This window comes from Bubalus bubalis, chromosome 21, assembly GCF_019923935.1.
Source record: "Bubalus bubalis isolate 160015118507 breed Murrah chromosome 21, NDDB_SH_1, whole genome shotgun sequence".
NCBI classification, from domain to species: domain Eukaryota; kingdom Metazoa; phylum Chordata; class Mammalia; order Artiodactyla; family Bovidae; genus Bubalus; species Bubalus bubalis.
Window position 1 is genome coordinate 3,131,034 of NC_059177.1, and position 26,792 is coordinate 3,157,825.

The following is a 26,792-nucleotide window of genomic DNA, read 5'->3' on the forward strand; positions in this document are numbered from 1 at the left end:
CACCCTCTGCCATTCATTTTCTTAAAATTTCAGTATCAGTAAACATTTATAGTGCTATCAAAATTGTTAACCTGTACCCTATGGGAAAAATCGTCAACTAGAGTATAGTGCTTACGTACAGTGTAGTCTTTATTCTTACAGTTCCTAGCTCTTTCCAAGGAGACTTGGATTAGCACTGCCTTTTTCCACCTGCAGTGAGACTGTTTCGAACACCTGTAATACAGGTGAATTGCTTTATCACTTTTAGCGGGCCATCCTGGGATCTCCCAACCCCCTAAATAGTCTGTTAACAATTTCTATGCATTAAAGGAACATTATGTGCTGTAAATTTGTATGGGTTTTGACAAAGGCATAATGCCATGTATCTACTACTACATTCCCGTACAGAGTAGATTTACCAGGATAAAAATTCCTTTGTGCTTTTCCTACTCAATATGCCCTTTCCATCACCCTGGGAACCACATATCTTTTTACTGTTGCCATACTTTTGACTTTTCAAGAAGGTCATATAACTTGAGTCAGTATGTAGCCTTCTCAGATTGGCTTTTGTTCTTTCATTAGTAATACACATTTATCTATGCCTTGATATATATATATCATTTTATATCTATATATATTCACATATAGATCAATATATATATTTTCATCTATGCCTTGAGAGTTTTTTTCTATTGTTTTATAATATGCCACTGTGTGGATACACCACAGTTTATTCATTCACCTATTAAAAGACATCTTGGTTGCTTCTAGTTCTCTCCAATTCTGAATAAAGATGCTACAGACATTTTTGTGCAGGTGTTTGCAGTTATGGATATAATTTTCAAATCAGGTGAATACCTAGGGGCACAATTGGTGAATTATATAATAAGGCTATATTTAACTTTGTAATGAAATGAAGCAGGGCAAAGACTAGCAGAGTTTTGCGAAGAGAACGCACTGGTCCTAGCAAACACCCTTTTCCAACAACACAAGAGATGATTCTACACATGGACATCACCTAATGTTCGATACTGAAATCAGATTGATTACATTCTATGCAGCCAAAGATGGAGAAGCTCGATACAGTTAACAAAAACAAGACCTGAAGCTGACTGTGACTCAAATCATCAGCTCCTTATTGCAAAATTTAGGCTTAAACTAAAGAAAGTGGGGAAAACCACTAGGCCATCCGTATGACCTAAATCAAATCCCTTATCATTATGCAGTGGAGGTGATGAATAGATTCAAGGGATTAGATCTGGTAGACAAAGTGTCTGAAGAACTATGGACAGAGGTTTGTGACATTGTACAAGAGGCAGTGACCAAAACCACCACAAAGAAAAAGAAATGCAAGAAGGCAAAGTGGTTGTCTGAGGAGGCTATACAAATAGCTGAGGGAAGAAGAGACGTGAAAAGTACAGGAGAAAGGAAATGATATATATACCTGACTGAATGCAGAATTCCAGAGAATATAGTAAGGAGAGATAAGAGGGCCTTCTTCAATGAACCATGCAAAGAAATAGAGGAAAACAATGGAATTGTCTAGGGAAAGACTAAAGATCTACTCAAGAAAATCGGAGATATCAAAGAAATATGTCATGCAAGGACAGGCATGCTAAAGGGCAGAAATGGTATGGACCTAACAGAGGCAGAAGCGATTCAGAAGAGGTGGCAAGAATTCACAGAAGAACTGTAATAAAAAAGGTCTTAATGACCAGGGTGACCACAATGATGTGGTCACTCACCTACAGCCAGACATCCTGGAGTGTGAAGTCAAGTGGGCTTTAGAAAACATTACTACCAACAAAGCTAGTGGAGGTGATGGAATTGCAGCTGAGCTATTTCAGATCCTAAAAGACAATGCTGTTCAAGTGCTGCACTCAATATGTCAGCAAATTTGGAAAACCTAGCAGTGGCTACAAGACTGGAAAAGGTCAGTTTTCATCCTAATCCCAAAGAAGGGCCATGCCAAAGAATGTTCAAACTGTGGGCCAGTTGTGCTGATTTTCCATGCTAGTAAGGCTGTGCTCAAAATCCTCCAAGCTAGGCTTCAGCAGTACTTGAGAATTTCCAGATGGGTAACTTGGGTTTAGAAAAGGCAGAGGAACCAGAGATCAATTTGCCAACATTTGACATTTGTTGGATCATAGAGAAAGCAAGTGAATTCCAGTAAAACATCTGCTTCTGCTTCATTGACTGTGTGAAAGTCTTTGACTGTGTGGATCACAACAAACTGGAACATTTTTAAAGAGATGGGAGTACCAGACTACCTTACCTGCCTACTGAGAAACCTGTGTGCAGGTCAAGAAGCAACAGTTAGAACCTTACATGAAACAAATGACTGGTTCAAAACTGTGAAAGGAGTACAAGGCTGTATATTGTCACCCTGCTTGTTTAACTTATATGCAGAGTACATCATGTGAAATGCCAGCTTGGATGAGTTACAAGCTGCAATCAAAATTGCTGGGCAAATATCAACAACCTCATATAGGCAGATGATACCACTCTAATGGCAGAAAATGAAGAGGACTAAAGAGCCTATTGCTGAGGGTAAAGGAGGAGAGTGGAAAAGCTGGCTTAAAGCTCAACATCCCCAAAACCAAGATCATGCCATCCGTTTCCATTACTTCCTGGCAAATAGAAGGGAAAAAAGTGGAAGCAGTGGCAAATATTCTCATCTTAGGCTCCAGAATCACTGCGGATGGTAACTGCAGCCATGAAATTAGAAGGCACTTGCTTCTTGGAAGGAAAGCTATGACAAACCAAGACAGGGTATTAAAAAGGAAAGAAATCACTTTGCCAACAAAGGTCCATGTAGTCAAAGCTATAGCTTTTCTAGTAGTCATGTATGGATGTGAGAGTTGTACCAAGGAAAGGCTGAGTGTCAAAGAATTGATGCTTCCAAATTGTGGTGCTGGAGAAGATTCCTGAGAGTCCCTTGGACAGTAAAGAGATCAAGCCAGTCAACCCTAAGGGAAATCAACCCTGAATACTCATTGGAAGGACTGAGGCTGAAGCTGAAGCTCCAGTACTTTGACAACCTAATTTGAAGAGCTGACTCATTGGCGAAGACCCTGATGCTGGGAAAGATTGAAGGCAGGAGGAGAAGCAGGCGGCAGAGGGTGAGATGGTTGGATAGCATCACTGACTCAATGGAAATGAATTTCGTTTGGCAAACTCCAACCGGGAGAGTGAGCAACAGGGAGACCTGGCATGCTGCAGTCCATGGGGTTGCAGAGTCAGATGTGACTGAACAACTGATCAGCAGCAATAAATTTGTAAAGAACTGACAAATTATCAAACTGAGGTTTGACAGAAAACAACAAAATTCTGTAAAACAATTATCCTTCAATTGAAAATAAATTAATTTTAAAAAAGAGATGGAGAAATTGGAGAACATAAACTAGATGAAATGGGAGCACTGAATATGAAAAAAAAAAAAGTACTGACAAAATGTCTTCCAAAGTGGCTGTACCATTTCGCACGCCATCAGCAATGAGAAGAGTTCCTGTTACTCAGCATCCGCACAAGCTATTACTAGTAACAGTTTTATGGGTTTTAGTTGTTCTAGTAGATATGCAATTGCATCTCAGTTTTTTTAAACCTGTGATTCCTTAATGATGTATGATGTGGGACAACACACTTGCCAACTGTATGTGTTCTTTGGTGAGGTGTCTGTTTAAACCTTTGCCCACTTGTTAAAGTGGGTTGTTTATTTTTAATTGTTGCATTTTAAGAGTTCTTCACATATTTTACATAAAAGACCTTTTCTCTGATATGTATTTTACAAATAATCTTTCAGTGTATAGCTTGTCTTTTCATTCTACTAGCAGCATCTTTGGCAGATAAATTTTTAGTTTTAATAAAGTTAAACCTAGCATTTTTTTCTTTCTTGGATCATGCTTTTAAGCTCTCTTCTAAAAGTTTTATAATTTTGCATTTTACACATAGGTCTAGGATCCATTTTGGCTTTATTTTTGGAAAGGTGTAGGTATGTGTCTGTGTGCCTGGGCTTTTTTTTTTTCTCACATGGATATCCAGTTATTGCAGAGTCATTTGTTGAAAAGACCACTCTTTCTCCACGTAATTGCCTTTGGCCTTTTGCAGAAGCTCAGTGACCGTATTGCTGTGGCTCTGTTTCTGGACCCTCTGTTCTTCCGTGGAACTGTGTCTATACTTTGCTCCCATGCTGTCTCCATTACTATAGCTTTGTACTAAACCTTGAAACTGGGTGAAGTGTGAGAGTTTTACAGGGGTAATATCACTCTTAAAATTGTATTTTAAGTAAATTTTTAGTGACATATAGTATGAATATAGAAAAATGCTCAAGTGATACTGTATAGCCTTGTAAATTTTTATAAAGTGAATACATTCAGGTTTAGCAGCACCCAAACCAAATCAGCAGCATCCTTTGAGCTTTCTTAGTGCTCCTTCCAATGACTAACCCTCTGCCCAAGGATGGTCATTATTTTGACTTAACAGCATTTGTTGGTTTAGCCTATTTCTCTAGGTAATTTAAGTGGAGTCATATAATATGTACTGTTTGGCGTCTGGCGTCTTTTCTCAGTATTATGTTTGTGAGATGCATTCATCTCTTTGTATGTTGTTGTTATTACTTGTGCTTATTGCTGTATAGTTTTTCATCATATGAACACTGCAATTTATGTATCCATTTTCCTGTGGCTGGAAATCTGTATTATTGAATATTTTCAGGTTTTTGTTATTACACATAGAAAAACTATGCAGCTTTCCAATGCATTGTTCAGAGCCCATGTGTACACACTTCTGTTGGGTGAATTCCTGAGAGTGAGGCTGCTGCAGCGTAAGATGTATGTGTGTTCAGCACTAACAGATGTTGACAGTCAGTTTCCAAAAATGGTGCTGTCAGTTTGTATTCCACGCGCGATGCATTGGGGCTCTTGTTCATGCTGTACACATTATAATCCACAAAACAGCTCTCTGACACAGTTACTATTTTATTTTTCATTTAGATTTGAATAAATCTGAGTGTTAGACAAGATAAACGACCTGACAAAGATCATGTACCACTGATTTACTCCCGAGGCAGTCTGGCCCTAGAACTCATATGCTTATTAAATTTTGTTTGTTTGTTTTTATTGTCTCCTTTATTGTGGTGGACATTGGTTTATAACATTATATAAGTTTCATGTGTACAACTTTATATTTCTAATTCTGTATACACTGTAGAGTGCTCACCACCAAAAATTTCGTTTCCAACCATAACCATAGAGTTGCCCCCTTAGCCCATTTCACTCTGCCCCCAGACTCCTTCCCGTCATAACCGCTGCTCTGTTCTTGATATTTACATGTTTGTTTTTATTTGACTTGGTTAGTTCCTTTCTTGTGCTTTTCTTTGGTTTCTAGATTCCATGTGTGACTGAAATCATACAAGGTTTGTCTTTCTCTGTCTGACATTTCATTTAGCGTGACACCCTCCCATTCCATTCATGGTGTTGTAAATGGCAAGGTTTCATGTTTATTATGGCTGTGTAGCATTCCACTGCGTGTGTATGTGTGTGTGTGTGTGTGTGTGTATACAACACATCTTTTCTGTCCATTGGTGGGCACTTAGGTTGCTTCCACATCGTGTGTGCGTGTGTGTGTGTGTATGTGTGCGCTCATGCTTATTTGTGTCCAACTCTTTGTGACCCTATGGGCTGCAGCCCACCAGGTTCCTCTGTCCATGAAATTTTCCAGGCAAGAATACGAGAGCAGGTTGCCATTTCCTACTCAAGCGGATCTTCCTGACCCAGGGATTGAACCTGTGACTCCAGTATTTCCTGCATTAGCAGGTGGATTCTTTACCGCTAGTGCCACCTGGGAAGCCCAGCTGGCTCTTGTGAATAATGTTGCTATGAACATAGGGGTATGTATATCTTTTTGAATCAGTATTGTAGTATTCTTCAGATAAATACCCAGAAGCAGAATAGCTGGAACATATGGCATTTCTGCTTTTCATTTATTGAGAAATCTTCACAGCCTTTTTGAAGCTGGCTGCACCAATTTACGTTACCACCAACAGTGCACAAGGGCGCCCTTTTCTCCACATCCTCTCTAACAGGTATTTCCTGCCTTTATGATAATCGCCATTCCAACAGGCATGGTGGTATCTTATTTTGGTTTTGATTTGCATTTTCTTGATGATTAGTGATACTGAGCATCTTTTCATGTGACTGTTGGCCATTGTATGTCTTTGGGAAAACATCTGTTCAGTTTCTGTGCCTGTTTTTTAAATTGGGTTATTGTCATCATCGTGTTGTATGAGTTCTTTATGTATTTTGAATATTATCCTTTTATCAAGTATATGATTTGAAAATATAGTCTCCCACACAGTAGGTTGTCTTTTTGTTTGGTTGATTTTCTTTGCTTTGTGGAAGTTTTTTACTTTGATATAGTCCAACTCATTTATTTCTGCTCTTGTTTCCCTTGCCTGAGAAGGTCCAGAAAAGGTATTGCTTAGACCAATGTCAAAGAATGTACTGCCTCTGTTTTCTTTTAGGAATTTTATGGTTTCAGGTCTTGAACGTAAGACTTTACATTCAAGCCTTTAATCCAATTTGCGTTGGTTTTTGGTGTATGGTGTGAGCCAGTGGTCTGGTCTCATTTTTTGCATGTGGGTGTCCAGTGTTCTGAACACCATTTATTAAAGAAACTATCATTTCTCCATCATCTGTTCTTTGCTCTTTTGCTGTAAATTAATTGGCCATATATGTGTGGGTTTATTTCTGGGTTCTAGTTGTGTTCCATTGATCCATGTGTCTTTCTACCAATTCCATGCTGTTTTGATTACTTTATAGTTTTGTAATGTATTTTGAAATCAGGGGAGGTGAAACTTTCAGCTTTGTTATTCTTTGTCAAGATTGCTTTGGATATTCAGGGTCTTTTTGGGTTCCATATAAATTTTAGAATTTTCTATTCTGATTCTGTGGAAAAGATCCTTTATACTTTGATAGGGATTGCATTGAATCTGTAGATTCCTTTAGGCAACATGGACTTTCTAACAATGTTAATTCTTCCAATCCATGAGCACAGGGTATCTTTCCACTTATTAGTGTTTTCTTCATTTGTTTCAACATCTTATAGTTTTCTGTGTTCAGGTCTCTTACCCGCTTGGTTACATTTATTCTTAGATTTTGTGTGTGTGTGATTATAAATGGGATTGTTAATTTCTCTTTCTGTTAGCTCATTGTGAGCCTATAGAAATGCAACAGAATTTTGTATGTTGATTTAGTATCCTGTAAATTTATTGTATTCGTTTATCATTTCTAGTAGTTTTTTGTTGGTCTTTAGTGTTTTATATTCATAAAATTTATAAAATTACATTATTTACAAACAGTGACAGATATACTTCTTCCTTTCCAATTTGTATGCCTTTTGTTTCTTTTTACTGCCTAATTGCTGAACTCATACATTGTTACTGGATTAGCTTATTTTATTGAAGTATAGCAGCTCAGTGGTAAAGAGACCGCCTGCCAGTACAGGAGATGTGGGTTTGATATGGGTTGGGAAGATCCCCTGGGGAAGGAAATGGCAACCCACTCCAGTATTCTTGCCTGGGAAATCCCGTGGACAGAAGAGCCTGGTGGGTTACAGTCCTTGGGGTCGCCAAGAGTCGGATATGACTTAACGGCTAAACTACAACAGTAGTTGGTTTACAAGATTGTGTTAGTTTCAGTGTACAGTGAAGTGATTCAGTTATATAAATATATATGCACACACATATGTACATTCTTTTCAATATTCTTTTCCATTATGTTTTACCACAGAGTATTGACTGTAGTTTCCTGTGCTATACAGTAAGAGCTTTCTGTTTAATCTATCCTATATATAATAATTTGCATCTGCTAACCCCAAACTCCCAGTCCTTCCCTCCCTGCCCCTGTTTCCCTCTGGCAACCACAAATCTGTTCTCTCTGTCTGTGCAGAGGTTGGATACTTTTAACCATTGTCCTTTCTCCTCTTCAGGGTTAAGGATGTCATCATATTCAGATGGTCTTCCACTTTGAAACTTTCAAAGTTTATTAGATAAAGCTTAATGCCTGCCCAATTTATGCCAACTTCTTCTGTGGCCAACGGGTGGCACTAATACTAGTTTAAAACTTTGGGCTTTTGAAAAAATAAACTTGTATACAGCTTCTCGGGCTTCCCTGGTGGCTCAGACGGTAAAGAATGTGCCCGCCATGCAGGAGACCTGGGTTCAATCCCTAGGTTGGGAAGATCCCCTGGAGAAGGGTATGGCTACCCACTCCAGTATTCTTGCCTGGAGAGTTCTATGGATAGAGGAGCCTGGCAGGTTACAGTCCATGGGGTCTCAGAGTCAGACTCAACTGAGCAGATTGAGCAGACATGACAGCTTTTTAGAACTAACCCCTTTATGTTGATCTGAGCTGGTCTGGTAGCTAGACATCTTTCTCTTCCGCCTCACCTGGTTGGACACCCCCTAATCCCGTCCATCCTACTCAGAAATGATTCCCGAATACGCATCCCCTTCTGTTCTCACCTTCCTCTGTGTTCTTCTTATCCTCTCTTCCCATCTCTTTTGTAGCCTAATCTCTAATCACTGGGGGTGATTTATGTATCTACCTTGCCCTGCTGTGTTCTGAACTCCTCAGGGCAGGGACTGGGTCATCCTTATTCCGTGTCCTGGAGTCTGACTTAGTGCCTGGCCCTGAGAAGGTGCTTCTGGTTTTTTAGTTTGTTTGGAAGTATTGGATGATATTAAACAAGGAAGTAAGGATAGATGGTAATGCGTATTGTAGCGGGTTAGTTTTTGAGCCAGTTGACTTACAAAGGTAAGATTTAAACGTAGTAAAACATTTTATTGACATCTATTACCAAGTCTATGTTAAAAGTTATAGTAAAACCTATATTAAGATAGATGTGAATAAAGGATTAATAAGTATATATATATATTTTAAAACTTTTAATATTATATTTGAGTATAGCTGATTCATAATGTTATGATGGTTTCATATAGATGGCAAAGAGACTCAGCCATACATATACATGTATCCATTCCCCCCAATCTCCCCTAAATCAGAAAGGTGCTTGTGTTTGAGAAGTGAATGAAGCTTTCCTGGCAGAAACCAGACAGTTCAAAATGACCACAGTTTCCTGTGGTCACATCAGCTCAAAGGACCTCTGATCTGCCCAGTCTGCTCTGAAAGGCGGGGCATTGTGCCCTTACCTGTGGGAGAACAGGGCTATTCTTACAGATCTCTGGCCCAAAGTGTGGCCCGTTGGTGCTTTCTAGTATTCTTTTTCTGTAAGATAGGAGATGATCCAAGCTACAAGGTCACTTCCCTTTTCTAGCTTAGTTACCATAGAAGTTTTGGTAGCAGACTGAAGGCATGACTGAAGGCATGTCAGTTTACCCTGGTTCAAGTTGAATTGTTGATGGTTGATCATTAAAGATTGGGAATGGGGTAGGAAATGGGGTAGATCAGCGTGAGATCAGGCAGAGACAATGCGGACGATGTGAAATACTGCAGACAATGAGAAATAGATTGCTGTGGGCTAGGGGTTTGGTTTTAATCACATCATTTTATATACTTAGAAGTAAAAACATTAAATATAGTACCATTTAAAAAATGCCATTTTCCCCTGACCTGGTCTTCCTCCCTCCGTATGGTTATGACTTTTCAAGGTTAATGTTGATACTCTTGTCCCCTGGTAGGTCACTGGTTTTGCTTAGGAGCCAGACTGGTGGACTGCCTCTCAGGATTCCCACTTCCTATATCTGGGATTTGGGGTTGAGGTTAGTAACTTAACTACTCAGAGCCTCAGATTTCTCATCTGTAAAGTGGATGTAATAAAAGTACCTTCCTCTGATGGTTTTAATGGGGTATAAATGAGTTCATACATATAAAGCCTTAGAACAGTGGCAGCCCATATTAAGTGTGCTTGGTAAATGCTGACATTTTTTAAAAATCTCACTAGATGTAGCTATTTTGTAATGCTATTTAGAACATGGAAAGCATTTCTACAGTAACTATGAAGAAATTAATTCTCTTTTTGTTTCTTGCTGTGGTAGCTTTTATCACTAAGGTGAAAAATGGCTAAATATAAATGAACTTATATCTAAAATATTTTTTCTACCAATCTTACTAGATACTTTCTGTGCTATTTCTGTAATAGACTCCTATACTCTTGATGGGTCATATGACTTATTATGTTTGTTTTGTATCTTAAAGTTTACAAGTTATTTTAATGTAAAATCTCATTTGAATCAGAAATTCTTGCAAGATCCACAGGACCTGGTTTATATTCATCCCTACATTATTTATGAGATGAGAAAGCCATGTCTTAAGAGGATTTCCAAGATATTGAGGCTACTAAATGCCAGAGCTGGGACCACATCCTCCTTGTTAAGTTCCTTGAGTTTGTGGACATTTGGTAAACTGCAACTGGACACATATGTGTCAATTAATGAAATGTGTGTAGATAAAGTAACTTCTACCTCACCACAGCAATTAGGCATTAAAATTCACATCCCAGGACATCACACTTGAAATAAGGGTAGGCAATAGAAAGTCCAAATGAGTCTATGAAAGCTTATAAAATTGTATGTTCAGTAAAATGCCATCAAACAGCACCATACACTTGGGTGATATTAGTAAGCATTTACATATTTTTAGTGGGTAGCCAGGTCATGCCTCTGTTCTCAATAGTTGTGACAAGTAGCTTGTTTGTTTATTTTTGCAGATATTGTTCATAACCCAAGATTTGTTTTTTTCCTGTATGTGCTTCACCATCTAAATGTTCAGTGCCTTTTTGGTTTGTGACTCAGAATTATTGATTTTGCCTTTCTGGGGCCCACATCTGTCAGCCCCCTTAGACACCTTTCTGATTTCTTCCTTTGTTCAGGCGTGGCCAGAATTCGGTAGAAGGTTCCATTTTACTTCCCCCTCTCTTCCTATAAGAACTGCTTTCCTTTTTTGTTATTCCTTTTGCTTCCTATTATCATCCCCAAGCCCTGGGACATCTTTATTAATTTACCTTTGAAAGACTGACTTAGCATATTTTAGAACTAAAACCTTCTCTGTTTCAGAATAAAAGTCTGAGTGGTGTGATTTTGTGTAAGATTTCCTTCAATTCAGTTAAACAAATAGGCATCCAGTTTCTATCTACGCTCTCGTAGGTCCTCAGGAAAATTCCCATTGAGGGTCTGGACCTTCATGATTCATCTAGATTGATTCTGATTCCATTCCCGTCTCATGGGAAGCCTAGGGAAGGAATAAAGTGTAGCTACTGCTTCTTGTTCTTAGTTGAGGTCCCCTCAAGATTTCCGTGTTTCCCCTCTTCACCCAAAGCTGCACACCTGTACTGCCACAAGTCTCTTGAGAGAGCTGTGCTTTCATATGAAAAGCGCTTTCTAGTTCTTTAGATATATTCTTGTAAGAATGTTAGGGAGAAATCTGTCCTGTCGAATTTTCAATTGGTTGAAGTCAAGTTGTAGTTTCAACTGTCCTGGGCCCATGAGTTCTGACCAATGGAAAGTGATGAAACGTCAGAACCTCTTTCCCCCTCCTCTAAGATCTAGTGTGGCTTGAACTCAGGCCCTGTTCTCCAGCTGCAGCGAGTGTGGAGAGCTCCCAGATCTCATTCTCTATGCTAACTGCTTGCTGCCCAGAGTCGTGATCCCCCAGCATCCAGTGACTTACCTTCTAGAGCCCAAGTGCCTGGAACCCTTTCCTCAATTCAGGACAGTCTCTAAGAGGCATTCAAGCCTCCACCTCCCCTGGGTATCAGAGGCACATCAGGGGTCAGCCCCTCCCTCTGTCTCATCTTGTTCCTTCCTGTCCCTCTAGGCAGGATCCCGAGAGCACCCTAGTAAGCATCTTAGAGTCTGTTTCCCAGGGAACCCAACCTCAAACAAATAGCCTGCTCATCTGTGCAGTGCGCTGGCTGAAAATTGAGGCAAAATTCCTCAGCACTCATCCGCATTACCAATAAGCCATACTGGCCCCGGGCTGTGCTGACTCTTAAAATCCCACATCTGGCAGTGAGTTGAGGCTGTGCTCACGACCGCAGGGTTGCTTAGCCTGGACCTGCATAAGGAGTCCTGGCAGGATGCGGTTCTTTCACTGATACCTCCTAGTGAAAATTCCTTTTTGTTATGCTTAAAGAAAATGAAGACTGTTTTGGCCCACAGAGAGCCTAAATTGGCAGTCCTTAAACACTGTCCTCAGGGTTGGGAGGTAAGGATATAGCAGTGAGCATGCAAAGTACAAGCAGGTCCTGAAGGCAGAGGAAGAGTCCAGACGCTCTGTGGGTGGGGTGGCCGCACTGTCCTGTGGGACACAGAGAGGAGAGGCTTTAGAGATGCCTAGAGAAGGCAACGGCACCCCACTCCAGCATTCTTTCCTGGAGAATCCCAGGGATGGCAGAGCCTGGTGGGCTGCTGTCTGTGGGGTCGCACAGAGTCGGACACGACTGAAGTGACTTAACAGCAGCAGCAGCAGCCCTGTCAATGCTGAGACCCAGGGCTTAGACTGGCAAAGGAACCATCGTAAAAGGCAGCGTGGGAACTTGCAGGGAAGGCAGAGGTCTCATGAAGGGGCTTGGAGAAGAGAGGGGGCCCTGGTGGGTTTGTGTAAATGTCTCTGGTTCTGACCAGAGCACAGGCTGTGAGGGGGGTGAGGTGAGAGCAAGTGCCAGGAAGGTAAAGCAGGTTGGAGAAACTGACCTGTGACCTCAGAGAAGTGGAGGGCATCAGTGGGCTTTAGGGAGGCAGTCATGTGACTGCATTTGCTTACTTTGTGGGTTGAATATCTGTAAATTGAATGATGAGTATTTATCACGTAGATTGGGCTTCCCAGGTGGCGCTAGTGGTAAAGAACCTGCCTGCCAATGCAGGAGACATAAGAGATGCAGGTTTGATCCCTGGGTTGGAAAGATCCCCTGGAGGAGGGCATGGCAACCCTCTCCAGTATTCTTGCCTGGAGAATCCCACGGACAGAGGAACCTGGTGGGCTACAGTCCATGGGGTCATAAAGAGTCAGACATGACTGAAGTGACTTAGCATGTATGCATGCTTCATGTAGATTAGCATAGTCATTGACTGATTAAGAGAGGAAGTCTTTGCCTCCAAAGTCATCGGAACCAGGGGTTATTCTCCTCCAGTGTGCCCTGGTTGTGGGAGGCCTGACTTTAAGGACACAAGTGGATTATGAGAATTCCAGGTTGGGGAATGGAGACCACGGCAGCTGAAGTGGGTGTGTGTTCACTGCATCTTTGCGCATCTCTCTCTCTCTGTTCTAACTCTGTATGTCCGTTTCTTTGCATGATCTCTCACTGTGTTTCTTTGTGTCTCTGGGCAAAGCTGGTACCGAAAGCCTGTGTATTAAAGAGATTCCCCTGAAGCCACATTCTCTCAGCCCCCTCAGAGCCATAGCACAGCCCATCTGGGTCACCTGAGACTCCTGGAGTGACCGAGGTGAGTGACTGTGAGCTCCCCACCTTCATGGGAAGTTGTTTCCCATCACAGATTATTTTAGGGACTGAATAGAAAGCATCCTTTTTTGTTGTTGTTTATTCATGTCTAAGTTTCCTTAATTAAAAAGTAATTATATTTTCCCCTAACTAAATATTTGATCTTAAACCCAGCTGAGGTGCTGACATCAATCCTGAACAGGAAGGTTTCCCCAAACTGAAATCTGTGTGGCTGCCCCAATGCAAACCCCTCACTGAGTCATTGTTTTTCTGCAGAAACTCATTCCCTTCCAGATTGCTAAATTGTGGGGGAGGAAGTGAAGGCAGCTATTGATCTGTTAAGAACAAATGAGAGAAAATGACCAGAACAAATAAACTTTAAAGAACGAAATCAAAGAAATCATTTGTCCCCAGCAAAACTCCCACTCTCTCAGCTTTATTTGAGAAAATAATAAAAGAAAAGAACATTGACTGATGGTAAGGTTTGGGGTTTGTTTTTGGATGAAGATATTACTGGAGCTACTGCTTCTTTCCTGACGTTTGCCGTGAGTTTGTTCCATCTCCATTCTATCTGGAGCGAGACGTTGCTTTACTGGGCAGTTTGGCGCGCCTGATTGATGTTGCTAAGGAGGGGGCCTCTCCTGGTCACTCTGCTCCTCTCCTGCGCTTGAAAGTGTCTCTAATCCTTCTAATGATTTTGTTCACAGCCTGTGAGCATGTCTGCACTGATAGGAGGATTCTGGCTGAGGACATGGAATACAGTCCATGGACTGGATTAGCTGGAACGTTTGAGAACTATTTGAACAGACTGACTCTTAGCTGGGAGATTCTACCACAGTGCTATTTCATAGTCATTAAATGAAATTTATGTTACATTTTTGTATAAATGAGCAGCATGCAGCATAATGAGTCTTTGGAAGGGGTGTTGGGGGAGAAGAGACCTGGGAGAGGTGGCCAGGCCCCAGTGTCGGGTGCTGTGGCTGGTCTACCTCAGACCAGCCCTGACATCCTCCTCAAAGGTTACATTTGGCGGCCACAGGTGTCCTCGCCACAATGTAACATTCTGCATCCAGGCATCTGGGGTCTCCTTTCACAAAATTCTCTCTTGAACAGTTCAGTTTCCCTTCTAAACTTACCATTAAAGAAGAAAGCACATGCATGGGATTGGTGCTTCTGTTTGAATGCAGGCTGTTGGTGTGCTTGGCTGATTTCAGCTGCACAGGAGTTCTGTTTATTCACCTCTGCCAGTTTGGTAAGGCACACTCTTAATACCTAAGAATTTTTCCTGGATTACTAACTAGTCTTCATGTCTACCACCACTAGCCTGTTAAAAGTCACTGCAGTTTCTTGCCAGGACTATATGGTAACCTCCTAAGCTAGTGGTTGCAGGCTTTGATGGAGGACTTGTTAAAACACAGATTGCTGGGCCCCATCGCAGAGTTCCTGGTGTAGTAAGCCTGAATGTGCTGAGTTCCCAGGTGATGCTGGTGACTCTGGTCCTCAGGCCTCACGTTGGGAACCTGTATCCTAAACAGTCTCCTTACCTCTGTCTCAGCACCCAAGTTCATATCCAGGAGGATGCTGGAGTGGTCTCAAAAACTGAGTGAGATGGTGTCACTCCCCTCTTGGTACCCCAAGTTCTCCCCAGACTGGGGGCCCTGCGTATTTGGGCTCACAAAGCTGCCGGATGTGGGAGCCTGGCCGTCCCAGCCCCATCCACACGTGCCTCACCATCCCGTTGTCTCACCTGCCTCTGTCAGCACCTGACCACACTTCCTACTCTTGCCTCCGGTCCTTCACACGGTCTCTGCTCGCTCTCCTGGGAACCTTCCTCTTTCTCTTTTATCTTCACCAATTAGTACCTGCACACCCTTTCCTTCTCAGCAACGTTGCCACTTCTTCAGAGAAGCTGTGCCTAACTGCACAAGGGCTGTGTTCTTGCTTATTCTCTTGCAGAGATTTTTTTTTCCCTTTATAGTCTTTAGCAGAATATTTTGTGATATTCATTTGTGTTTCTCATTTTTGAATAACTGTTATCTTCTCTTTTTGTTTTATTTTAAAATTATTTTTTAATTGAAGGATAACTTAATTACAGAATGTTATCCTCTCTTGGTGTGTAAAGTCCATGAAGTAAGAGGCTCTGTCTATTTTGGTATATGCCGAGTCCCTGATATGCAGCAGCACCTGGCACAGGATAGTCACTTGGTAAACGTTTGTTAGATGGATCCGTGGATGGATGGATGAATGAAAGAGGTTTTAGAAGGCTTGGGGGTTGCTGGGAAAGCTTAGGAGAGCAGGAAAAAGAGTACCTCCCATGTAGCATTTTTCTAAGGCCTTGTGAACTGATTTATCTGTCAGGGAACATATTCAAAGTCCATTTTTGAAATTTGTGCTGAGGAGCCAAATTGCCTGGTGCACTCAGCACCCCCACCCACTTATCTGCTTGGTCAGATAAGTTCAAAATATGTGTCTATTAAAACTCCCTTCTCAGGCACTTTGATTCTGGAATTAATAAAACCATGTCTGTGACATGGGAAACTGTAACGTCTTTATCCATAGTAAAAGGCTTCCCAGCTGACGCTAGTGGTAAAGAACCCACCTGCCAATGCAGGAGACATAAAAGACAAGAGTTCAGTCCCTGGGTCAGGAAAATCCCCTGGAGGAGGGCATGGCAATGCACTCCAGTATTCTTGCCTCTAGAATCTCATGGACAGAGGAGTCTGGCAGGCTATAGTCCACAGGGTTGCAAAGAATCAGACATGACTGAAGCAACTTAGCACACATTCACAGTAAAGCCAGAGTTTTGAGAATCATGTATTTGGCTCAAAACACTAGGATCCCTTTAGAGATAATTTTGTGGGATTTTAGATGCCTTCCTTTTCATTTAGCATGACATGTGGGAAAGACAGGAAGCATGGAACCTCAGAAACCTGTGGGTCTCCTGGAGCTGAACCTGGGTGAGGGAGTTAGGATTTGGCATTAGAGTTTACGCCTCCAAATCCATCACTCCAAGGCACTCTTTGGCTCTCCCAAGAAATGGTGACCACGTTAATGCTGGACGATCATTAGAGTGCTGCCGCTGGTATTCAGTGGAGCAGTGCGGTAGGGTTTAGGGTGACACAGGGAGCCCTGGGAGGTACAGGAGGGCAGACTCTTTTAGAACCGTGTGTATGCACGTGTATACACATAGGTGTGTGCACCTGTGTGCCCACACATGCATGTGTGTGAGAGCCTCGAGCGTGTGTATGTGTAGGTGCTGTGCACACACAGGTACATGAGTGTGAATGTCCATACATCTGTGTGTATCTAGGTGGTTATCTTTCTGTTTTGGGGTGTGGCATCAGTTATCATGCCAATATTTCATCACCAGTTTCCATAATTAGCAGTGTTTTTATTACTGATTTTTTAAAAACCTTTCCAGCAATAGATTCAAGTGGTGACTGGAGAAGGGGCACAGAGAGAGTAGTGGAAAAAACTCATCCAGCACAGTTGAGGGCAGGGATGCTATGAGACGGGAAGAGAGAGTCGGAGGCAAGGACCAAAAAGTGAGCAAAGAACTAATTTAAACACAAAACCTTGGGACTTCCCTGGAGGTCTAGTGGTTAAGACTTCACCTTCCAATGCAGGGGTTGCAGGTTCGATCCCTGGTTGGGGAGCTAAGATTCCACATGCCTTGCAGCCAAAAAAATCAAAACAAAAAGCAGAAGCAATATTGTAACAAATTCAATAAAAACCTTAAAAATGGTCCACATTAAAAAAAAAAAATAAACACTAGACCTTTATGAAATGGGCCTATTTGAGGGTAGCTCCAATTCATTCTCCAGATGTTTTCTGACTTCTTGTCATTTATGCAGAGCTCACACCTTTCTAGGCCTCCCCTGGCCGTCCACAGGACTGGACCCCCATTGCTACCGAAATGGCAAAACCCCACCATCCTCCCAGCAGGTGCCACGTTATTTCCCGTTTGACCCATAGGAACAGAGTGTGTTGAGAGATGCGTCTCACTTTTAGCACTTGTGCATCTGCACGTACACACACACTTAAGTTATTTTCATCATTAGTTTCTTGAGCCCCCTGGGACATGTCCCCAGGAGGATGGAGACACAGGAGGACTGTGGAAGTGGAGCATTCCCCCTCGCTCTTTTCTAGAAAAGTTTTCACTTGAGAATAAAATTTTAATTAGACATCCACACTTCCAGGTAAGCTTTTGTTCCCCATTTGTCATGAATTTATAGGGGGAAGGGAAAAAAAAATCAATATTCTACAGTTCTTCTTTCATCCCAAGGAGGTTGAAAGATTTTAGCTGCAAAATGAAGAGATCAGAAGAAAAACAGCTTTATGAAGAAACACCCCCATCTTTATGGTCTCATTTGGAAGAACAGACCCCTCCTGCAGGATTTCTGATCTCCCCTCCAAAGGCGATCACTTTTAATGGGCAACCACGAGGATGAGAAGCAAGAAGAAGGTACAAAGAGAAAAGTGCAGACTGCAGTCTTAGGTTCTCTGCAGTAGGGGGGGAAAGAGATCCCAGCTGCCTATGTGGATAATTTGCAAACCATCCATCAGACCTTCTGCTGACCATAAGTGCCTTTGCCCATCAGACAGCATTGCTACCTGTTGTAATCCAAGCAGCTGGGGGAGGGGCCAAACAGGCCTGCCGTCCAGGGCTGACTGTAAGGGGACCCTCTAGGAGCGCACCTGGCTTCTCTGTGTGTGATGATGTAGTCTTAGCACCTTTCCACCAATTGTGGCTTGAGGAACGTGTTTAAAAATTTCTGTTGTTGGAATGCTTGAGCACCAGCCTGAAGTGCTTTTATTTTGTTCAATAACTGCCACCAATTTGCTCTCGCAAAACCCGCTTTCTTATTTCTAATGCAACAATCCCACTTAAAGTTTTTACAAGTCTTGGTGTTATCCCCTTAAACACTTAACATGTCAATGTCTTATTTAAGTTGTATTTATTCATCTCACCCACCCTTCCTCCTTCTCAACATTCAGCACTCTACAGAGCAGCTGGACACCCACCATCCGGACTGCCAATACTGCCGGGCCCTCAGGAACAGGCTGTCTTCTGTTTCCTGCCCAGTGTCACCAACAAAGGATGAGACGCCTGCAGCCGATGCCGGGAGGGTTTGTGGGCTGGGCCCTGAGGATCAGGTGCTGCTCTGGAGTGGGGAGGATTGAGCAGCAGAAGCACTTAGGAAAGACAAGAGACTAATTGAATTGTAAAGCCCTCCTCTCAGCAAGAGTGCAACAGTTTATTATATATAGGAAAGTGTTATTTTCAGTAGTGCTGAGCATCCATTGTCTTGCTTCTCTTGGTAGTTGGGGGTTCGCATGGCTCAGTAGTCTCCTGGTGGTAGCTCATCACTGCTCATCCGCGGGACTCCAGGTGTGCACAACAGCAAACTCACTTGTCTTCGGTAGTTTGCTGACTTTCAGTAACATAAAAACCATGACTTTACACACATTTGAAAACTTTATGAAGTGGTCTTCAAGGTCAGAGAACAGAATATATCGTACTTAACTATTTATCAGCTTTATATCTCACTTTAAGGTATTAAACCTAGGGCATATATTCCTCTCCCTGAAAATGTTAGGGTTAGACCTTTAATGTAACTCTCGGGTTGTACGAGCTGCCTGTTAAAACCCAGCTTCCTTCCTCTTCCTTGACCTGTTTGTCTTTCATGCTGAAAGGACGGCTGTGTCTCTGAAACTTTGTGAGCTTTCTACAAAGGAGGGACTGGAAAATGATGGCTAAGATTTTTCCAGCTTTAAGCATCTGGTCTTTCCCCATGGAGTTCAAGGCACATTCTGCATTAAAGAAAAAAAGGAATTTGATTCCTTCAGTGTTCTGTTTTCACTAAGATTGTGTGGTGGTGAGATTGTGTGCTGACAGATTTGGAGCTTGTTCCTGTGATTATTAACCCGGCTTCTTTTGGCTACATGGGTAGGCAAAAATAGGCATTTTACCTAATCATTTAAGGATCATTTCTGTCTTTAACAATAGCAGTGACAACAATGGTATTAACTGACTGGGGGTATATTAACTTTATAATTTTCAGTGTGTGTGTGTGTGTGTGTGTGTGTACGTGCATGCGTGCATGTGCATATTTTCTGCTGTGGCTTCTGGTATTTTGATAGATTTAGTTGCAAAGTTAAACAGCAAGATGAAGGGTTTTCACCTCTATGTACTTTGATATTCTATTAACAAACATAAGCCCAGATATTAATTTACATCTGGGTTATGCATTTCAGAACATTTACAATTTTGTTTTCTTTTCATGGAAATGAAAATATAACTGTTACTCTTCAGAGTGTATTTATGCTGTAATGGTTTATTTTTCATCCTAGCAAATAAGTGGCTGACTTCCTGGGGAAGGCATACTTTGGTGATCAGCATGTTTGACCTGGCATTTTTCAGAAGTCTTCGGGGCATTGCATTTGTTGTTCCTGACGGTGGGTTTGGGGTCTGTGTCCATCCACAGGGAGCTTCCCTGATAGTGCAGTTGGTAAAGAATCTGCCCACAATGCAGGAGACCTGGTTTGATTCTTGGGTCAGGAAGATTCACTGCAGAAGGGATAGGCTACCCCCTCCAGTATTCTTGGGCTTCCCCTGTGGCTCAGCTGGTAAAGAATCCACCTGCAATTCGGGAGACCTGGGTTCGATCCCTGGGTTGGAAAGATCCCTTGGAGAAGGGAAAGGCTACCCACACTAGTATTCTGGCCTGGAGAATTCCATGGACTGTATGGTCCATGGGATTGCAAAAAGTCAGACACGACTGAGTGACTCACTTTCACTTCCATCACAGAATGAGAGACAGCAGCGATGAGAACATCAGGTGAGCTGGGACACTAGATTCAAGCCCCGGGTATCTTCCTGAGCCTCCTATCCTCTGCCTGCAGCAACTGTGTGTGTGCTTCTCCCAGGCACCAGGGTTGTTGTGAAGGACATACTGCGTAACAGATGCAGAAGGGCTATAAAAGCCAACTGCGCACGTGTGTGCTAATTTGCATCAGTCATGTCCAACTCTTTGCAACCTTATGGACTGTAGCCCACCATGCTGCTCTGTCCGTGGGATTCTCTAGACACGAATACTGGAGTGGGTTGCCATTCCCTTTTGCAGGGGATCTTCCAGAACCAGGAATCAAAGCCACGCCTCTTATGTCTCCTGCATTGGCAAGCAGTTCTTTACTGCTAGCACCACCTGGGAAGTCCTTGAAAGCCACTCAGTAGAGCAAAGAAAAGGCAGCAAAAGTAAATGATACTACTGTAGCTCAGGGTAAGCAATTATGGCCTAAGGGTAAACCAGCTCTCTACTTGCTTTTGTGAATAAAGTTTTATCAGATGACAACTGCATTCAATTATTTATGGATGATCCATGGCTGCTGCTGCTGCTGAGTTGCTTCAGTCGTGTCCAACTCGGTGCGACCCCATAGACGGCAGCCCACCAGGCTCCCCCGTCCCTGGGATTCTCCAGGCAAGAACACTGGGGTGGGTTGCCATTTCCTCCTGCAATGCATGAAAGTGAAAAGCGAAAGTGAAGTCGCTCAGTCATGTCTGACTCTTAGTGACCCCATGGACCGCAGCGCACCAGGCTCCTCCGTCCATGGGATTTTCCAGGCAAGAGTACTGGAGTGGGGTGCCAGCGCCTCCTCCGGATCCATGGCTGCTTTCATGCAATGGCAGAGCTGACTGCTTGCCACAAAGACCGCATGGCCTATAAAGCATGAAATAGCGAACTCTTTCCAGGGAAGTGTGCCAGTCCTTGTTCAGAGCATGCACTGCTTGGTTGGAATTCTAGTCCTTGTTACAGATCATGCACTGCTTGGGTGGAATTCTCATATACAAGGAGGATATACATACCCGGTGTGAAGTTTTAGGAGGAACTGTAGTTTATTTGTGGTTGTTGAGGGATGAATTCTTTGATGAAGAATGGCAGCTAATAAAGAAATAATGACAGAATTAGAAAATCCCCATTTTGACAGTCCCTGTGAAACTACCAACCCAGACAAGGATCATCAATGGATATTAAAGTCTTTATGGAAAGTGTTGGTGGGGAAAAGTATACTCACACATCATGAAAACATGATGCCACTTGCTAATTGTAAAAAGAAACATACAGTGTTCATAAAGGAGAGATACTGTGATAACTGCTTATCCGTGTAGTCAGATTTATCAGTAAAAGTGAGACAGGTGGGTGTGGGGTGCTTCATAAGATGGTGCAAGGCTTTGGAAAACCACCGTCTATGAAACCTTCCTGTTGGAGAGGCACAAGGTGAACTTAATTATGACATAGACGTGACTTCCGGTTTACAGGAAATACTGAGAATACAGGAACCAGAAGGACACAAAGAGTAAGCAACCAGACAAATCGAAAAACCAGCAACATGGCAAGATTCTTCTGGATTATTAGAGACAGGACAACCATATTTAACATGGGACCCTTGACTGGGTTTGGTGTGAACAAGGAAACCTATAAAAGATGTTAGGAGCAGGTTGGGGCAGTTTGAATCTAGGCTGGACATTGGATGTTATGAGAGAATTGTTGCTAGTTGTCAGTGTGATCATGACATGATCATGTGATGTATGCTGATGTGTTTTGAATTACTTTCAAATGCTTGGGATAAGCACACACACAAACACATACACAAAACGCGGCAATAGGTTAATAATTCAAATCTAGGTGACAGGGCTGTGGGAGTTCATTGCAGTATTCTTTTAATTTTTCTGTTTCAGTGGTGTCTGACTCTTTGCAACTCCATGGACTGGAGCCTGCCAAGCTCCTCTGTCCATGGGATTCTCCAGGCAAGAACACTGGAGTGGGTTGCCATGCCCTCCTCCAGGGGATCTTCCCAACCCAGGGATCGAACCCCCATCTTCTATGTTGCAGGCAGGTTCTTTATCTCTGAGACATCAGGGAAGCCCTTGTTTCTATGTTTGAGCGTTTAAAAAAAAAAAAAACAAAACATGGAAAGCAAGCCCAACAAGCCATTCTTGTTCACGTTCTGGATGGAGTGCAGAGACCAGGGAGTTGGTGTCTGGAGGAGGAACAGCCTGGCTTGTGGACACTGGTTGATGATGCTGTGCTGTTTGTGCTCTCGTGCCTCTGCCCAGCCCCTCAGGAGAAAGAATTAGAGAGAAAATATTCTCTTGTCATGATTTTTTTCCTTCAAATAAATGTTCATTCCTCTTGGTGATTCATCCAGCCAAGGAACTCTGTCAAGCCATCTCCTTCCTTTATTAAATTTCATCTGACTCATTGTCAGCCATCATTCTAGCCTGTCCAGATCTTTAGAACTTTGGTTCACTCATTCAGTCTACGAGTTATCTTTTCCAGTTTTGTGACGTCTGAATGGCCATGAGCTTGCTTTCTGGGTTTCATCTGCATAGGTGATACAGGCATGCCATGGGAAGCCTCTTGGAGCGTGTGTGCCTCCAGGCTGCAGTGGGCCTGCTCCTCAGTCCCCTCTGGGTCCCAGGATTCAGCTAACGACACGCACTCCCTGCCAGGCCTTCCCCAGAACCCCTCGTGCGTGTTACAGCCTCTGGGCTTCAGCTTTTCCTCCAGCTACTGCTGCTGTGAGCTCCTCGGTGTGGACTCTCCTGGCTCCACCCGGGTGGCCCCCCAACCGTGCCTGGCCTGTCCTGAGACCTCCCTGTTGACACAGAGGCAGGGGCTGCCCTAAGGACCACATGTTCAGCCTGGGAACGTGGGCGTGCCCTGCCCTGTGGGACACAGCTTTGCGCAGAGGGAGACTGAAGGCTGAAGATGCATTTTTGCTCCGTGCCCGGGCACGATCTGAGTGGCACTGATCTGGTGGCACCTGGTGCTGCTCTGCTGGCCCTGCCTCCTTCCCGCCACATTCCCTGGGGCTCTCACGCCCATGTCTCTCTGAACCACGCAAATTCCCAGAAATTCAGGCAAAAACAGGCTCCACTGTCATTTCCCTTCAGGGTGTCCCCAAGAATGTGGTGAAGGGAGCGCCCGTCTCCTAGACCCGCAGGAGGCTCCGTTCTGCGTCATCCACACAGCAGCCCTTCCCCGTGCACCCATGCACGCCAAGGACAGACGGTACGCAGGCCACCAACAGTTTTAACATTTAAATTAATTTTGCATTAATTATATGAGGTCAAGATTTTTTCAAAAAACAGTATTGTGGTGGTGGTATTTTTTCCATCTTGAACAACAGAAATATTTCTTCTAAGTCATGATTCTTCTAGCTCATGACTGTATGTGTACAATTGCTATTTCAACCTTCTTGCCTCTGCGATCGGCTTTTTCACTTTTTAAAAATCTGTCCTTTTATTCTTTTTTTTGCTGTCATTCTAAATATTTCTACAAGTCACAGAGTGTGATTGATGGACTTATATGTTGTTGGTCATAAATTATTTTAAGGCATCATTGTTTTTAACAACATTTCATTTAATTTTTAATGAACTGTTTCGCTCGGACAATTTACTGCTTTAACCTCTCTGTGCCTCAGTTTATGTGTCTGCATAATTAGCACAGGAACGGTAGTGCTTACCTCAGAAGATCGTTGTGAAGATTGAGTGAATTAAAATATATAAAGCAATTAGGAAAGTACTTGGCAATTAGTGAGCTCAATAAATATGAATTGATATGATTATGAATTATTATTAAATTTATTAGTACCGCTACTACCACTAGGCTACTTTTCTAGAGGTGGTTTTCCCTTTAGCACGCTCCATACAGCACACCTATAAATATGATGGGAGGTACAGTGTCCAGAGCAGCTAAATGAGCATAAAATTATAGTCCCAAACACAAGCTACTTACTTCAGTCTTCATTCAAAGCATATATACACACGCTGCAACTGGTGCTAACAGAGTTTTGATCTGTTTTTTGGGGTCGGAGGTAATTGGAAGCATGTTACTGGAAAGATGGGGAGTGGAGGTGTGGCTGCTGTTCCTTGACTGAACAGCTGGGATGCCGGTGGCGCCCCTGCTGTGACGAGGAAGGCAGAGTGAGGGACGGACAGACTGCAGGAAGGAGGACGGTGCCCTGGCCCAGGCGTCAGTCAGCCGCAGAGGGTGGTTGGGAAGGCCCTGGTCATGCACTTCCGTTGAAGGAACGGGAAAGACCGTGTCTCCCATGTGTCCAGTCCCTTTAAACGGGAGAGTGTAGGGGCCCAATAGGGGTCTATGCTTTCTGAGATGAATATTGGTGGAAGTGGGTATTGCAGTGTAAATTTGAAAACCATCAAGTACCTAATTAGGCGGATGGGCTTCCCTGGTGGCTCAGATGGTAAAGTATCTGCCTGTAATGCAGGCGACCTGGATTCAGTCTCTGGGTTGGGAAGATCCCCTGGACGAGGGAATGGCAACCCACTCCAGTCTTCTTGCCTGGAGGATCCTGTGGACAGAGGAGCCTGGCCGGCTGTGGTCCCTGGGGTCACAAAGAGTGGAACACGACTGAGCGACTAATACTTTCACTTTCTAATTAGGCAGAAGTTAATTTTAATATTTATCAAGGCCCATTAAAGACTCCCTAACTGAGATAGGCTTCTTTCATTAAGAAGATGGGGGAAAATCTAATTGTTTTTTCCTCTAAACACTCTGGTTCACTCTGAGCTCCCTCATAATTATTAAACTGATCTTTTAAAACTTTCCAAGAGCACCTTTGCAAGTGGTTCCCCACACGTGCCTTCCTGTTTTTCTATTTGAAGCACAGAGGTGGATGAACTTGATCATCTCTGAAGGTGTATAAGATGATACACTTTTTCTAGAAATTGGTCTCAGAGGCCCATTTAGTTAAGGCAGCCACTCTTAAGAGGGGCTCAGAAGCGCTGCAACATCTAAGGGGTGGCAAAGCTCTGAGCTGTGTTCTGTACACTTGCCCTTGTGGGTGAGAGCTGGAATGCCAAGGTCATGTGGGCCCAGAGCCTGTGTCTCCCATCACAGCCCAGGCAGAGAAGTCCTCAACCATGTGAACCAGCGAAGCTGCTCCAGCACCTTCTCTGTCTGTGAAATTTTTGATCTTAAAGCAAGTTTTGTCTTGTGCTTTTTTCCCTTTTTAAAATTTTACATCATATTAGCTTCTGCTGAAATGCCCCGGGAAGACTGCCTGCAGATGTGTTTTGCTGGTCAGAGCAGGGGTTTTGTTTCCTTTCGCTCTGCCTGGGATGGTTTCACAGCAGTTATGCTAAAGCCCCTTGGTGCGAGAGCCTGCCAAGTCTGTAAAGGTGTCATCATTTACTCTTTTAATATCCTCCAGCAGTGGCGCTTGTGCTGCTTGCTTGAAACAAAGGCGTTGAACTCGAGCCCCAGCGAGCTCTCTGCGGGGCACCTGCAGCAGGCAGCATTTGCTAACTGCAGTCTCAGTTTCTCCTTGACTGTTCGAGTCACATGGCTGCCTTTTGCCAGATATCAACAGTTCCTATCAGATGAGACATGTCACCTTTTGGGCTGATCAGAGGAAACTCCTTGAACTCATCAGACCAGAAAGCAAGGGAAGAGAGCACTTTGCACGGTTAAAATAAATGGCAAGATCTGGGTTCAAGTCCCTGAAGGCAGGAGAACAGGAGATGATCTGAAGTCTGGCAGCCCTGCTGGGAGGTGACGAATGTACTTCTTCCACCACACTGTTGAGCTGAAAATGTGAGGCCTGTTTAAAAAAAAAAACTGAGAGCAAGCTGTTTCTGGACCTGGCTAAGTAGGAGGCACCATCATGGGAGCTGACGTCCTGCACAGCCAGGAGTGAAAGGTTTGAGGCAAGAAGCCTGAGAGCCAAGACATCTACCTAAGGCTGTTGGTCAAGCTGTGCAGGTTTCTGGTCAGACAAACCAACTACACCTTCAATCAAGTTGTTCTGAAGAGATTGTTCAGGAGTGGCACCAACTGGCCACCTCCGCCCTTTCCCGGTTGATACTGAAGACGAAGATTCCTGCAGGGGAAGGCAAAACAGCTGTGGTTGTGGGGACTGTAACCCCTGATGTGCGTGTGTCCAGAAAATGAAAGTGTAAGTTGCTCAGTCGTGACTAACTCTTTGCAACCCCAGCGTAGCCCACCAGGCTTCTCTGTCCATGGAATTTTCCAGGGAAGCATACTGGAGTGGGTTGCCATTTCCTTCTCCAGGAAATCTTCCCAATCAGGTATTGAACCTGAGTCTCCTGCATTGAAGCAGATTCTTTACCGTCTGAGCCACCAGGGAGGCCAAGTGTGTGTCCAGGAAGTGCCCAAATTGAAGGTGTGTGCCCTGTGAGTGAGCAGCGGCACTCAGAGTTGCATCCTCAAGGCTGGGGACAAGATCCTTACCTTCGAACAGCTGTCTCTGGACTTCCCCAAGGGCTGTGGCAGTGTCCTCTCTGGTCCTCGCAAAGGCCGAGAGGTGTA

The 26,792-nt window shown here is 43.4% G+C and overlaps 1 protein-coding gene across 2 annotated transcripts in view; it reads left to right on the plus strand.

Annotated features, from left to right (window-relative positions):
- Positions 1-26,792, plus strand: part of ZCWPW2 (zinc finger CW-type and PWWP domain containing 2) — a 400,309-nt gene that overhangs the window by 293,588 nt on the left and 79,929 nt on the right. The window contains exon 10 of one of the 2 annotated variants that reach the window (XM_045163891.1): positions 18,433-19,469. The exons of the other annotated variant lie outside the window; for it this stretch is intronic. Coding sequence (XP_045019826.1) covers positions 18,433-18,618 — 186 coding nt within the window. The 3' untranslated portion in view covers positions 18,619-19,469. Of the gene's footprint in view, positions 1-18,432; positions 19,470-26,792 lie in introns of those variants that run through there. 2 annotated transcript variants of the gene reach the window in all.